The sequence below is a fragment of the Capricornis sumatraensis genome, chromosome 8 (genome assembly GCF_032405125.1).
Source record: "Capricornis sumatraensis isolate serow.1 chromosome 8, serow.2, whole genome shotgun sequence".
NCBI lineage: Eukaryota > Metazoa > Chordata > Mammalia > Artiodactyla > Bovidae > Capricornis > Capricornis sumatraensis.
Genome location: NC_091076.1, coordinates 31,442,428 through 31,455,785, shown reverse-complemented (window position 1 = coordinate 31,455,785; position 13,358 = coordinate 31,442,428). Strand labels below are relative to the sequence as shown.

Sequence of the window (13,358 nt, the reverse complement as noted above, 5' to 3'; positions counted from 1 at the left end):
TGAGAAATCTGTATGTAGGTCAGGAAGCAACACTTAGAACTGGACATGGAACAACAGACTGGTTCCAAATAGGAAAAGGAGTATGTTAAGGCTATATATTGTCACCCTGCTTATTGAACTTATATGCAGAGTACATCATGAGAAACAGTGGGCTGGAAAAAGCACAAGCTGGAATCAAGATTGCTGGGAGAAATATCAATAATCTCAGATATGCAGATGACACCACCCTTATGGCAGAAAGTGAAGAGAAACTCAAAAGCCTCATGATGAAAGTGAAAGCGGAGAGTGAAAAAGTTGGCTTAAAGCTCAACATTCAGAAAATGAAGATCATGGCCTCCGGTCCCATCACTTCATGGGAAATAGATGGGGAAACAGTGGAAACAGTGTCTGACTTTATTTTTGGGGGGCTCCAAAATCACTGCAGATGGTGACTGCAGCCATGAAATTAAAAGACGCTTACTCCTTGGAAGGAAAGTTATGACCAACCTAGATAGCATATTCAAAAGCAGAGACATTACTTTGCCAACAAAGATCTGTCTAGTCAGTTCAGTTCAATTCAGTTGCTCAGTTGTGTCCGACTCTTTGTGACCCCATGAATCGCAGCACGCCAGGTCTCCCTGTCCATCACCAACACTTGGAGTTCACTCAGACTCAAATCCATCGAGTCCATGATGCCATCCAGCCATCTCATCCTCTATCGTCCCCTTCTCCTCCTGCCCCCAATCCCTCCCAGCATCAAAGTCTTTTCCAATGAGTCAGCTCTTTGCATGAGGTGGCTAAAGTACTGGAGTTTCAGTTTAGCATCATTCCTTCCAAAGAAATCTCAGGGCTGATCTCCTTCAGAATGGACTGGTTGGATCTCCTTGCAGTCCAAGGGACTCTCAAGAGTCTTCTCCAACACCACAGTTCAAAAGCATCAATTCTTCGGTGCTCAGCCTTCTTCACAGTCCAACTCTCACATCCATACATGACTACTGGAAAAAGCATAGCCTTGACTAGATGGACCTTTGTTCGCAAAGTAATGTCTCTGCTTTCCATATGCTATCTAGGTTGGTCATAACTTTTCTTCCAAGGAGTAAGTGTCTTTTAATTTCATGGCGGCAATCAGCATCTGCAGTGATTTTGGAGCCCCCCAAAATAAAGTCAGACACTGTTTCCACTGTTTCCCCGTCTATTTCCCATGAAGTGATGGGACCGGATGCCATGATCTTCGTTTTCTGAATGTTGAGCTTTAAGCCAACTTTTTCACTCTCCTCTTTTAATTTCATCATGAGGCTTTTTAGTTCCTCTTCACTTTCTGCCATAAGTGTGGTGTCATCTGCATATCTGATGTTATTGATATTTCTCCCAGCAATCTTGACTCCAGCTTGTGTTTCTTCCAGTCCAACATTTCTCATGATGTACTCTGCATATAAGTTCAATAAGCAGGGTGACAATATATAGCCTTGACGTACTCCTTTTCCTTTTGGAACCAGTCTGTTGTTCCATGTCCAGTTCTAAGTGTTGCTTCCTGACCTGATTACAGATTTCTCAAGAGGCAGGTCAGGTCAGAATTTTCCACAGTTTCTTGTGATCCACATAGTCAAAGGCTTTGGCATAGTCAATAAAGCAGAAATGTTTTTCTGGCGCTCTCTTGCTCTTTCCATGATCCAGCGGATGTTGGCAATTTGATCTCTGGTTTCTCTGCCTTTTCTAAAACCAGCTTGAACATCTGGGAGTTCACGATTCATGTATTGCTGAAGCCTGGCTTGGAGAATTTTGAGCATTACTTTACTAGCACATGAGATGAGTACAATTGTGTGGTAGTTTGAGCATTCTTTGGCATTGCCATTTTTTGGGATTGGAATAAAAACTGACCTTTTCCAGTCCTGTGGCCACTGCTGAGTTTTCCAAATTTGCTGGCATACTGAGTGCAGCACTTTCACAGCATCATCTTTCAGGATTTGAAATAGCTCAACTGGAATGCCATCACCTCCACTAGCTTTGTTTGTAGTGATGCTTTCTAAGGCCCACTTGATTTCACATTCCAGGATGTCTGGCTGTAGATGAGTGATCAGACCATCGTGATTATCCAGGTCATGAAGACCTTTTTTGTACAGTTCCTCTGTGTATTCTTGCTACCTCTTCTTAATATCTTCTGCTTCTGTTAGGTCCATACCATTTCTGTCCTTTATCGAGCCCATCTTTGCATGAAATGTTCCCTTGGTATCTCTAATTTTCTTGAAGAGATCTCTAGTCTTTCCCATTCTGTTCTTTTCCTCTATTTCTTTGCATTGATTGCTAAAGAAGGCTTTCTTATCTCTTCTTGCTATTCTTTGGAACTCTGCATTCAGATGCTTATATCTTTCCTTTTCTCCTTTGCTTTTCACTTCTCTTCTTTTCACAGGTATTTTTAAGGCCTCCCGAGACAGCCATTTTGCTTTTTTGTATTTCTTTTCCATGGGGATGGTCTTGATCCCTGTCTTCTGTACAATGTCATGAACCTCCATCCATAGTTCATCAGGCACTCTATCTATCAGATCTAGGCGCTTAAATCTATTTCTCACTTCCACTGTATAATCATAAGGGATTTGATTTAGGTCATACCTGAATGGTCTAGCAGTTTTCCCTCCTTTCTTCAATTTAAATATGAATTTGGTAATAAGGGGTTCATGATCTGAGCCACAGTCAGCTCCTGGTCTTGTTTTTGTTGACTGTATAGAGCTTCTCCATCTTTGGCTGCAAAGAATATAATCAATCTGATTTTGGTGTTGACTATCTGGTTATGTCCATGTGTAGAGTCTTGTCTTGTGTTGTTGGAAGAGGGTGTTTGCTATGACCAGTACATTTTCTTGGCAAAACTCCATTAGTCTTTGCCCTGCTTCATTCCACATTCCATGGCCAAATTTGCCTGTTACTCCAGGTGTTTCTTGACTTCCTACTTTTGCATTCCAGTCCCCTATAATGAAAAGGACATCTTTTTTGGGTGTTAGTTCTAAAAGGTCTTGTAGTTCTTCATAGAACCGTTCAACTTCAGCTTCTTCAGCGTTTCTGGTCGGGGCATAGACTTGGATTACCATGATATTGAATGGTTTGCCTTGGAAATGAACAGAGATCACTCTGTCATTTTTGAGATTGCATCCAAGTACTGCGTTTCAGACTCTTTTGTTGACTATGATGGCTACTCCATTTCTTCTGAGGGTGGTTTTTCCAGTGGTCATGTATGGATGTGAAAATGGACTGTGAAGAAAGCTGAGTGCCAAAGCATTGATGCTTTTGAACTGTGGTGTTGGAGAAGACTCTTGAGAGTCCCTTGGACTCTCTGCAAGGAGATCAGCCCTGGGTGTTCTTTGGAAGGAATGATACTAGAGCTGAAACTGCAGTACTTTGGCCATCTCATGCGAAGAGTTGACTTATTGGAAAAGACTCTGATGCTGGGAGGGGTTGGGGGCAGGAGGAAAAGGGGCCGACAGAGGATGAGATGGCTGGATGGCATCACTGACTCGATGAACGCGAGTCTGAGTGAACTCCGGGAGTTGGTGATGGACAGGGAGGCTTGGCGTGCTGCGATTCATGGGGTCGCAAAGAGTCGGACACAACTGAGCGACTGAACTGAACTGAACTGCATCTATGGCAATCATAAAAGAAAAAGAAAAAGGAAATCCAGACTTGAAGAACTTAAACTGGCACTGTTTGTAAATGACATGATATTATACATAGAAAATCCTAAAGATGCTGCCAGAAAACCGCTAGAGCTCATCAATGAATCTGGTAAAGTTGCAGGTTACAAAATTAATATACAGAAGTCACTTGCATTCCTATACACTAACAGCAAAAGGTCCAAAAGAGAAATTCATCATTACATCAAAATAATAGAATACCTAGGAATAAATCTACCTAAGGAGACAAAAAACCTGAACTCCAAAAACTGTATGATGTAGATGAGAAAATCAAAGAAGACACAAATGGATAGAAAGATATGCCACATTCATGGATTGAAAGAATCGGTATCGCTGGAACAGCTATACTACCTAAGGCAATCTACAGATTCAGTGCAATTCCTATCAAATTATCAATGACATTTTTCACAGAACTAGAACAGAAAATCTTAAAATTTTTATGGATACACAAAGTATCTTGAATAGCCAAGCAATATTGAGAAAGAAGAATGGAGCTGGAAGGATCAGGATCCCTGACTTTGGTCTATATTTAAAAGCTACAGTCATCAAAACAGTATGATAGTGGCACAAGAATAGAGTTATAGATAACTGGGACAGGATAGAAAGCCCAGAAATAAATCCATGCACCTGTGGCCAATTAACTGATGACAAAGGAGGTAAGACTATACAATGGAGAAAAGACAATTTCTTCAATATATGAGGCTTGGAAAACTGTACACCATCATGTTAAAAAAAATGACTCTAGATCATTCACCTTTTGACATAGCCTCAAAGTCTTTCTTTTGAGAGGATTCAGCTGACTGAATTTTGTATTCTGTCACTGGTATGTGTTTCCCAGTGCACCAACTGTGACTTCTAAGTTTAGTTTCCTTGATGTACAAGAACTTCAGTTCATTTGGAGAATGAGGAATCTGCAGGTTTTTATAATCCTCCCACCCCTCAGTTGCAGTTTATTTTTTAAAAACTTCTTCTGTCATCATTGAGTTTTTCAAAGCATTGATTTTTTTTTTTGGAAAATGTACTTTTAAAACTCTGATCATGCAGATTTCATATAACATTAATTAAACTCCTTCCCAGGTGGTTCAGTGGTAAAGAATCTGCCTGCCAATGCAGAAGACACAAGTTGGATCCCTGGATTGGGAAGATTTCTTGGAGAAGGAAATGGCAACTCCAGTTCCAGTATTGGAAAAGGCAACTCCAGTATTGTTGCCTGGGAAATCCCAAGGACGGAGGAGCCTGGGGGGCTGCAGCGCATGGGGTTGCAAAAGAGTCAGACATGATGTAGCGACTGAAACAACAATTACACTGTACATTTATAACAAGTACAGGTGTTCTAAGTCATATGGATTGTAAGAACAACTGATTCTTAGTGACTGTACAGTTGATCTGGTGGGCAGCCTGCAGCAGGCCAAGGCATCAGTCAGTCAGTTGCCCACTGGGGATTAGGAGCCTTGGCTTAGTAGAAGTTGGTTAAGAGATTTTATTATGCCTGCCTAGTAGATCTGTTGTGAGAATTAGCTGTGAAAATATACCTCACATGCATAGAATACTACCTTAGCTCCTGTAAATGCTCATTAATATTAATTGTTGTTCTCATCATTAACTTGATCATTCATATTGTTGTTGTTGTTCTTGTTATAATTAGTAATCAGACCAAGCAAAGACCTTGAATTAGGATGGAAATGACATACGAAAGATAAAAATGCCAGGCCTAGTACCATCAAGTAGTATTGGAGGTGGAAAAATGAAGATAGAAAGGGAGGGTCAAGCCAGGGAATTAAAAAATTTATTCAGTAGAACCTAGATAATGGAGCTGTGAAATGGGTGATGTAGGCAAGAAGCCTAGAGAAGTGGACATGTTAGTTAAGAACGATAATTTCAACATTTTTATTTGAAGCATGAGTAAGAAGAATGATTCCTAAATGCTGGTTCACAGACTGGTTGCTTGTTTCTAGGAAGCTTGTTAAAGATGCAGAAATTCTGATTCCTAAGTCGGTAATGAGGCCCAGGAAGCTGTTTTACGAAAGGCTGCAGCTCAGGTAGATTTGGATGCACGGCCAGGTTTGGGAAGCTGTGCCGATAGCACACTGGAAGCCAGGAACTTGGGCTGTAGTCCTGGGTCCAGAGAAGACTTGCTCTGTGACATCTCTGCGACTCTCTCAGACCTCTGTCGAGGGCCCAGGGAAATGAGTTGTGTGACGTGTTTTAGCCCTTGCAGAGCCCCTGGCACATGTAAAGGGGGGATTACATGTTAGGTTAGCAGCAGGTATTCTCTGTTTGACTTCAATCCCAGCAATCAAGGTTCCTCCTCCTGCTCTGCCCCCTCTCCATTCCTGCTCAAGCAAGGGACTTGATCCACACGATCGACAATCTTCTCCAACTGTAAATGCCTAAAACTGTGTTTTGTTTTGCAGACACCAAATTTCTACCTGTTCTTGTGGATTTTCATGGATATTCTTTCTGCAGTTTTCATTGTTTCCATATTTCATTTTCATTGGTAAGTATGCATTTGTAATTTTGTATAGTTTTTTCCCAAAATAAGATATAAATGATTTTGTACTTTGTGAAATTTGTGAAAAAACTTCCCACTCTTCCTACAATCCCACATGACAAATCCTCAGGGAGACAGGATTTTAAAGGTTTTATCTTCCAAACTTCGTGCAGCTCCACACACCCCTTCTACCTCCTAGATGTGAGACCATATTCTAAGGATAAGGACTCTCACTAAAGCTTAATCAAAGCTTTTTTTTTTTTTTTTAACTACATATCCCTTGTGGATCAGTAGGGAGAGGACAAGAGCTGAAGGTTGTTCAGAACAAGTGTCCCATCTTCCACAGAATCGGACACAGCAGGGTGCTGTGTAAAGAGCAAGCTCACACTCCAGGAAGCCAGGGTTTTAGTCCTATTTTTTCCTGTAGTTGCTGGGTGACCCTGGGAAAATCATTGCCCCTTTTCAGATCATAGTCTTTTTATCTGCCCAATCAAATGACTTTTGAGAATTCTTGAGGGGAAAAATGCATCAAGATCATAAGGTTCAGATGGGAGAGGGAACATCTGGTCAAAGAATTTTAGCTAGAAGAAACCATGGTCTTTAGATCTCATCATGCCCATTGTTTCCTCATTTTGGTTGTCCTTTAAAGGAGGAAACTTCATACCCTCTGCCCAAGGTACCATTTGACTGGTAATATTCTTTTCTGGCCACGGCCTGCATTATTGTTGCTTTGGAAGAGGTCTGTGAGGCTCATGGACTCTCTGCTTCCTTCTAGGTGGAGAGAGAGCCAGAGTGAAAAAATTCTCCAGGGTATCACCAGTTACACAGGTAAAGTCAGAAGCCTAGCCCCCTCTCATCTCTTCATCCCTCCCCATTGCCTCCATGAGGCAGGGCTTGCCTTTAATATTTCTGACAAGAGTTGAAGGAGTCTAAAGTTACAGGGTGGGAACCAATGAGAAGCTGGGCAAAAACAGGCTGTGCACAGACGGGGTGAGGCCCTTGACATCAGAATACATTGTGGACTTTATCCTCTAAGCAGTGAGACTCCTTGGAAGATTTTGAACATGGTTGTATATTTGCTTGCTTTGTCATATATTCATTCATCACACAGTTATAGAATACCAACTTTGTGCCAGGCAGTGTGAGACTGAAGTACCTGAAAGCTTTGTATATGGAGGGTGTCTCAAGAACAGAAGCTCTTGTCCACAGAGAACAGTGAGGAAGTAGGAAAAGGTATAGCAGCAGTTGACGTCTTTGGTTCAGCCATCTAGATCTAGGACAGAGAAGCTGACATGCTCCTCAGGGCTGAATGTGCTTTATGTGGCTTCAGTTGTGATGTATGTTGGAAGGTGGAAGGAGGAAATTGCCAAGATCCTGGGATGCTGGACTAGAGTCTAGACTCTGCATATAAACATCAGGAAATGGCAAGTGAGTTTCAGACAAGGGAGCCTATGCTTAGACACTTGTGTAAAGGGATAGAATAGCAAAATAACTTATTAATCAGCAGAATAACGCAGGACAAAGTGGGATAGGTCCAGTAAGGGAAGGGAAGCTAGAGTCTATTATTCAGGAGGTTATGGGGATAATCACACAGTGAGTTACTGGCTTGGGAAGCCAGTGCAATGTTAAAGGGAAAGGCAGTTAGGAGGCAGAAGACGGTGCAGTACATGATGCAGCTTCCTCCCATTGCTCTTGGAGTCTTTAAGTAAAGTTGATACAGTCAAAACTGATTAATTAATTTCTTGTGAACAGTTGTGAAGATGATGAGATACTTTGTATCAGCCATCAGTCTTCAACACATACATTACTTAGACTTTCAGAAATGTATCCACAGTTCAGTTCAGTTCAGTTGCTCAGTCATGTCTGACTCTGTGACCTCATGAACCGCAGCACGCCAGGCCTCCCTATCCATCACCAACTCCCAGAGTCTACCCAAATCCATGTCCATCTAGTTGGTGATGCCATCCAGCTATCTCATCCTCTGTCGTCCCCTTCTCCTCCTGCCCTCAATCTTTCCCAGCATCAGGGACTATGAAAAAATAAGAAATTTGAAGAGTGATGGTCTTTTGTATTGTAAAACTGAAGGTTTAAATCAAGTTACCCTAATTTATTAAGATATAGAGTAATCTCCAGTGACTCTGAGTTTTATAAATTTTAAGAAGGTTACTCTGCGGGCTGTTAAGGAGACTGAAGGCTGTGTTCCAGGTGCCTTATGATATTCAGAAGTTATATCAGTAAACTAGGGTTTCCAAAACAAAATACCATAGACTGGATACCTTAAACAACAGAAGTTGATTTTTCCCACACTTCTGGAGGCTAGAGGTGCAGGATCAATGTGTCAGCAGGTTTGATTTCTTCTGAAGCCTCTCTAATTGACTTGCTGATAGACTCTTTGTTGCTGTGTCATCACACAGCCCTTCCTCTGTGCACACACAAACCCCCAATGTCCTCTGTGTCTCCAGGTTTTCTCTCTGATCAGACTGGATCAGGACTCACCATAATGGCCTCATTTTAATCATGCCTGTAAAGGCTTTATCTCCTAAATTAGTCCTATATTGAAGTTCTGTGGTTAGGGCTTCAGCATATGAGTTTGTGTGGCACACAGTTTAGCCCATAATAGTAATCTAATCAAGAAATAAAAACAATATGGAATTGGTGTGGAAAGCATGAATGGGATAAGTTCTGAAGGAAAGTTCAAAAGAACCATTTAAATTTGAATGAAGAATGGTGGGTATCATGCCTTAGAAAATAAATTAACTTGACAACAACTTCCCACCATATTTAAATGAGAATAAGAAAATAAGGTGAGTAGATAATAAACTAAGAATCTTTCAAGTTTTTAATTTTAGTTGCTTATTTACAGAAACCAATTTTGCCTGATCTAAATAAATATATAGAAAGACCATGTGAGTACCTAAAAGAGATAACTAGAAGGCAAGGGATGAAGTTTAGTATCAGGGAATGAACAAGGATGACTGGAAATAAGCCAAAACAACAACCTAGAGCCATCAGTTCAGTTCAATTGCTCAATTGTGTCTGACACTTTGTGACCCCATGGACTGCAGCACGCCAGGCTTCCCTGTCCATCACCAACTCCCAAAGCTTGCTCAAACTCAGGTCCATTGAGTTGGTGATGCCATCCAACCATCTCATCCTCTGTCATCCCCTTCTCCTCCTGCCCTCAATCTTTCCCAGCATCCAGATCTTTTCCAGTGAGTCAGTTCTTCACATCAGGTGGCCAACATATTGAAGTTTCAGCTTCAGCATCAGTCCTTCCAATGACAGCCTGGAGCCATGGAGGGTGGGAAGAGCAGCCTTGCATACTAAACCTAATGTCGCATCTTGCATCATGACTACCTTTTAGATTGACATGTACTGCTGCACCTGCTGCTGCTACCTTTAGGACACACACACACACACACACACACACACACACACACACATCTTTAGGATATATTTTTCAGCCCTTCAAAGAAGTTGATCCTCTATCTTTTGTCTTGTATAGTTTCTTATGAAAAGTCATTCAAAAAAGAAATTTTCCATTATTTTAATCATTGTTCCTCTACTTATAATATTTTATCTTGTCTCATACAGTTTCTTATGAAAAGTCATCCAAAAAAGAAATCTTCCTTTATTTTAATCATTGTTCCTCTACTTGTAATATGTCCTTTTTAAGGTTGTTTCTTTTATTACTTTTTTCAGTCATTTGATTATGATTTACCTTAATGTATATTAGTGTGTCTACCTGCTTAGGGTTTGCTGAACTTCTTAGATCAGTAAGAGTATACATTTTCAGCCTGTATTTTCCAAATATCTTTCTGCTATTACCTTCTTTTTGGGTTTCCAATTACATAGATATTAGATGGTTTCATATTATCTCATAAGTTAACAAGACTGTTTATTTTTATTTTTAGCCTATTAATTTCTATGCTTCATTTTGGATATATTCTGTTAAAGTTTGGGTTGTTTTTGATTGCTGTGTAACAAACTACCACAGATCTATCAGTGTAAAGCAACACACATGTATCATCTCCCAGCTTGTGGGCCACAGATCTATCAGTGTAAAGCAACACACATGTATCATCTCCCAGCTTGTGGGCCAGGGGTCCAGGCCTGGGTTTTTGAGGTCTGCTGCATATTTCACCAGGCTTTCATGAAGATCTTGGCAGGGGCTCCAGTCTCATCTGAGACTTAAGAGGCCTCTTCCAAGCTCATTGATTGTTGGCAGAATTTAGTTCCTTACAGTTGCAAGAACTGAAGTCAGTTGTGTTTTCTTAATCACTCTTGACTGAGCTTTTCTCTGAGATCTAGATATTCCACTCAGGTCTTAGTCATAAGGCTTTCTCACATTGTAGCATCTTACTTCTTCACACACAGTATAAGAATATCTCTTGTAGCAGATGGATTCAGGAGAAAGAGAACAAAGGGAAACAATAATACACAAAATAAATAGAAAACAAATTGAAATATGGTAGTTATGAATTCAACCATTAAGTTCAGTTAACATAAATGTACCAAATACTCAAAGTAGTAGTAGAGATTGTAATATTGGATAGACCCAACCATATGTAGTTCACAAAAGAAATGCTTGAAATATAAAAACACATATTAATAGTGAAAGGACAGAAAATTAAAATAAAGTCAGAAGGGAGAAAAATGAAAAAAGATAGGATGGAAAATAATATGCCATACAAACAGCAAGCATGAAAATAATATCTGAAAGATAAACTTTAAAACATGAAGCCTTACTTGAAACAAATATTTCTTAAGAAAGAAAGGTCAGTATATCAAGAAGGCCCAAAACTATATAGTTAGTAACAGAGCTTCAAAACACATTAAACAAAAATGGAAAAAAATAGAAAAATCATAGTTAAAGATTTTGACATCCCTCTCTTAGTACCTGAAAGAACAACTAAATTCATCAAAAAGTAAAATCAGAAAGGATATAGAAGTCTGAACACTTCCAGCCAACCTGACCTAGTTGACAGAAAATATTATATTCAGCAACTGCAGAATGTACAATATTTTGAAATGTAAATGGCATAGTTGCAAAATAGACCATGTGGCAAGCCATAAAGCAGATCTGGAAGATAGAGCTGATTTGCCCAACACACAGATGCAAGCACACTGAATTATGTAAAATAAGGAGACAGAGGAATATGTTCCAATCAAAAGAACAAGGCAAAACCCCAGAAAAAGAACTAAATGAAACAGAGATGAGCAATCTACCTGATAGAGTTAAAAATAATGGTCATAAACATATGCTTATTGAGCTTTGGAGAAAAATGGATGGACATAGTGCAAACTTCAACATAAAGTACAAGAAAGTACCAAACAGAAGTAATAACTGAACCAAAAAATACATTAGAAGGGCTTAGCAGCAGAACAGATGAGGTAGTAGAATGAATCAGTGAGCTGGAAGACGAAACAATGGAACTCACCCAGACAGAGCAGCAGAATGAAAAAAACTTTAAAAAGGAAAGATACATTATGGGACTGTTGTGACAGCATCCAGTGTAATAACATTCACATTATAGTGCTCTCAGAAGGAAAAGAGAAAGAGAAAATGCCCCCAAAATTGACTGAAGAAACTGGCTGAAAATGTCCCTAATCTAGGGGAAAAAAAAAGACATCCAGATCTAGAAAGCCCACAGAGTCCCAAATAAGATGATCTCAAAAAGACACATACCAAGACACTTAAAGTTAAAATTAAAGTTAAAATGGTAAATTTAAGGATAAAGACAGAATCCTAAAAGGAGAACACAAAAACCAACTTGTAATCAAGGCAAACAGCATAAGGTCATCAGCAGATTTTTTAGTAGAAACTTTACAAGCCAGATAGGAAAGGTGTGATATATTAAAAGTGTTGAAAGGAAAAAACTTCCAAACAAGAACACTATACCCAGCAAGGTTACCATTCAGAATTGAAGGAGATATCAAGAGTTTCCCAGATAAACAAAAGCTAGAAGAGTTCATCACTACTAGACCAATTCTACAAGAAATATTAAAGGGAGTTCTTTAAGTTGGAAGCATACAAAAGTAAAAATATCACTGGAATGTGTTCATGTATAATAAAGGTAGTGGAGGAATGACATATAGCAAATATAAAGATTAAAAAAGAAAAGAAGTAAAAATTACTAAAATTGCAATAATTAGTAAAGGATGCCTAAAATAAGATATAAAATGTGTCATCAATCAGTATATTTCAAGAGACTGAAATCATACAGTATTTGAGTACTAAAGTAGTTAAATTAGAAACAATCATAAAAATATCTAGATAATTTCATAATTATTAGAAACTGATATATTTCTAAGCTTTTTATTGATCAAGAGATTAATCACAAGGGAAATTGGAAGCTATTTTAAAGTGTAATGCATATACAACAGCAAAACTTGTATGGTACAACTTAAGCCATAATTTAGAGGGAAATTAGTAACTTTAACTTTTGGAAGGAAGCTTGGCTTAATAGTAATTAAGAGTCTACTGTCGCAGTCTAGAAAATGGAGTTACTTTTTTGCCAAGTAAAAGAAATGAAATGATAAAGATAGCATAAACAATAAAATAGAAATGATACAAACTATAGAGAAAAATTAAAAAGTAAAAAGTTCTTAGAAAAGATTAATAAAATTGATAAATGCTTGGTAAGGGGAAAAAGGAAGAGACAGACTCATTGCCAGTATAATGAATGATTAATGAGAGATTATCTCTCCATATCCTAGACACAAAAAGGAAAATCATGGAACATTTTTAAGCCAATAAATTTAAATGAGGTAAAAAAATTCCTTCAAATGATTCAATTTTCTAGAACTGAAAAAAGAAATAGAAATTTTAACCTATCAAAATCTTTCAGAATCAAATTCATGTGTCAAAAACCTCACAACAAAGGAAAGTTCAGGCCCGATAAGCTTCACTGGTTAAGTGAATATTTAAGAAATAATACCAATTTTATACTCACTAAAAAAAACAAGTGAATTTCTTAGCTGATTTTTTGTGGTCAGCAATAATCTCAAATAAACAATATCTGACAAAGACAGTGCAACATCTGAATGTATCAATATCATTCACCAACTTAGCCATAAAACAATATATTAGCAGATTGAATCCATCAGTATAAAAAAAGGATAAAACATCTGGAGCAAGTGAGATTTATTGCAGTGGTACAAGTTGAATATATTATTTGCAGGTTAATCAATCTATCATCTATTCA

At 38.8% G+C, this 13,358-nt stretch overlaps 1 protein-coding gene across 1 annotated transcript in view; it reads left to right on the top strand.

The window, feature by feature from the left end:
• LOC138083518 (glycerophosphodiester phosphodiesterase domain-containing protein 4-like) overlaps positions 1 to 13,358 on the top strand; it is a 104,939-nt gene that overhangs the window by 88,588 nt on the left and 2,993 nt on the right. The window contains exons 14-15 of the mRNA XM_068977378.1: positions 6,074 to 6,156; positions 6,926 to 6,978. Coding sequence (XP_068833479.1) covers positions 6,074 to 6,156; positions 6,926 to 6,978 — 136 coding nt within the window. The remainder of the gene's footprint in view (positions 1 to 6,073; positions 6,157 to 6,925; positions 6,979 to 13,358) is intronic.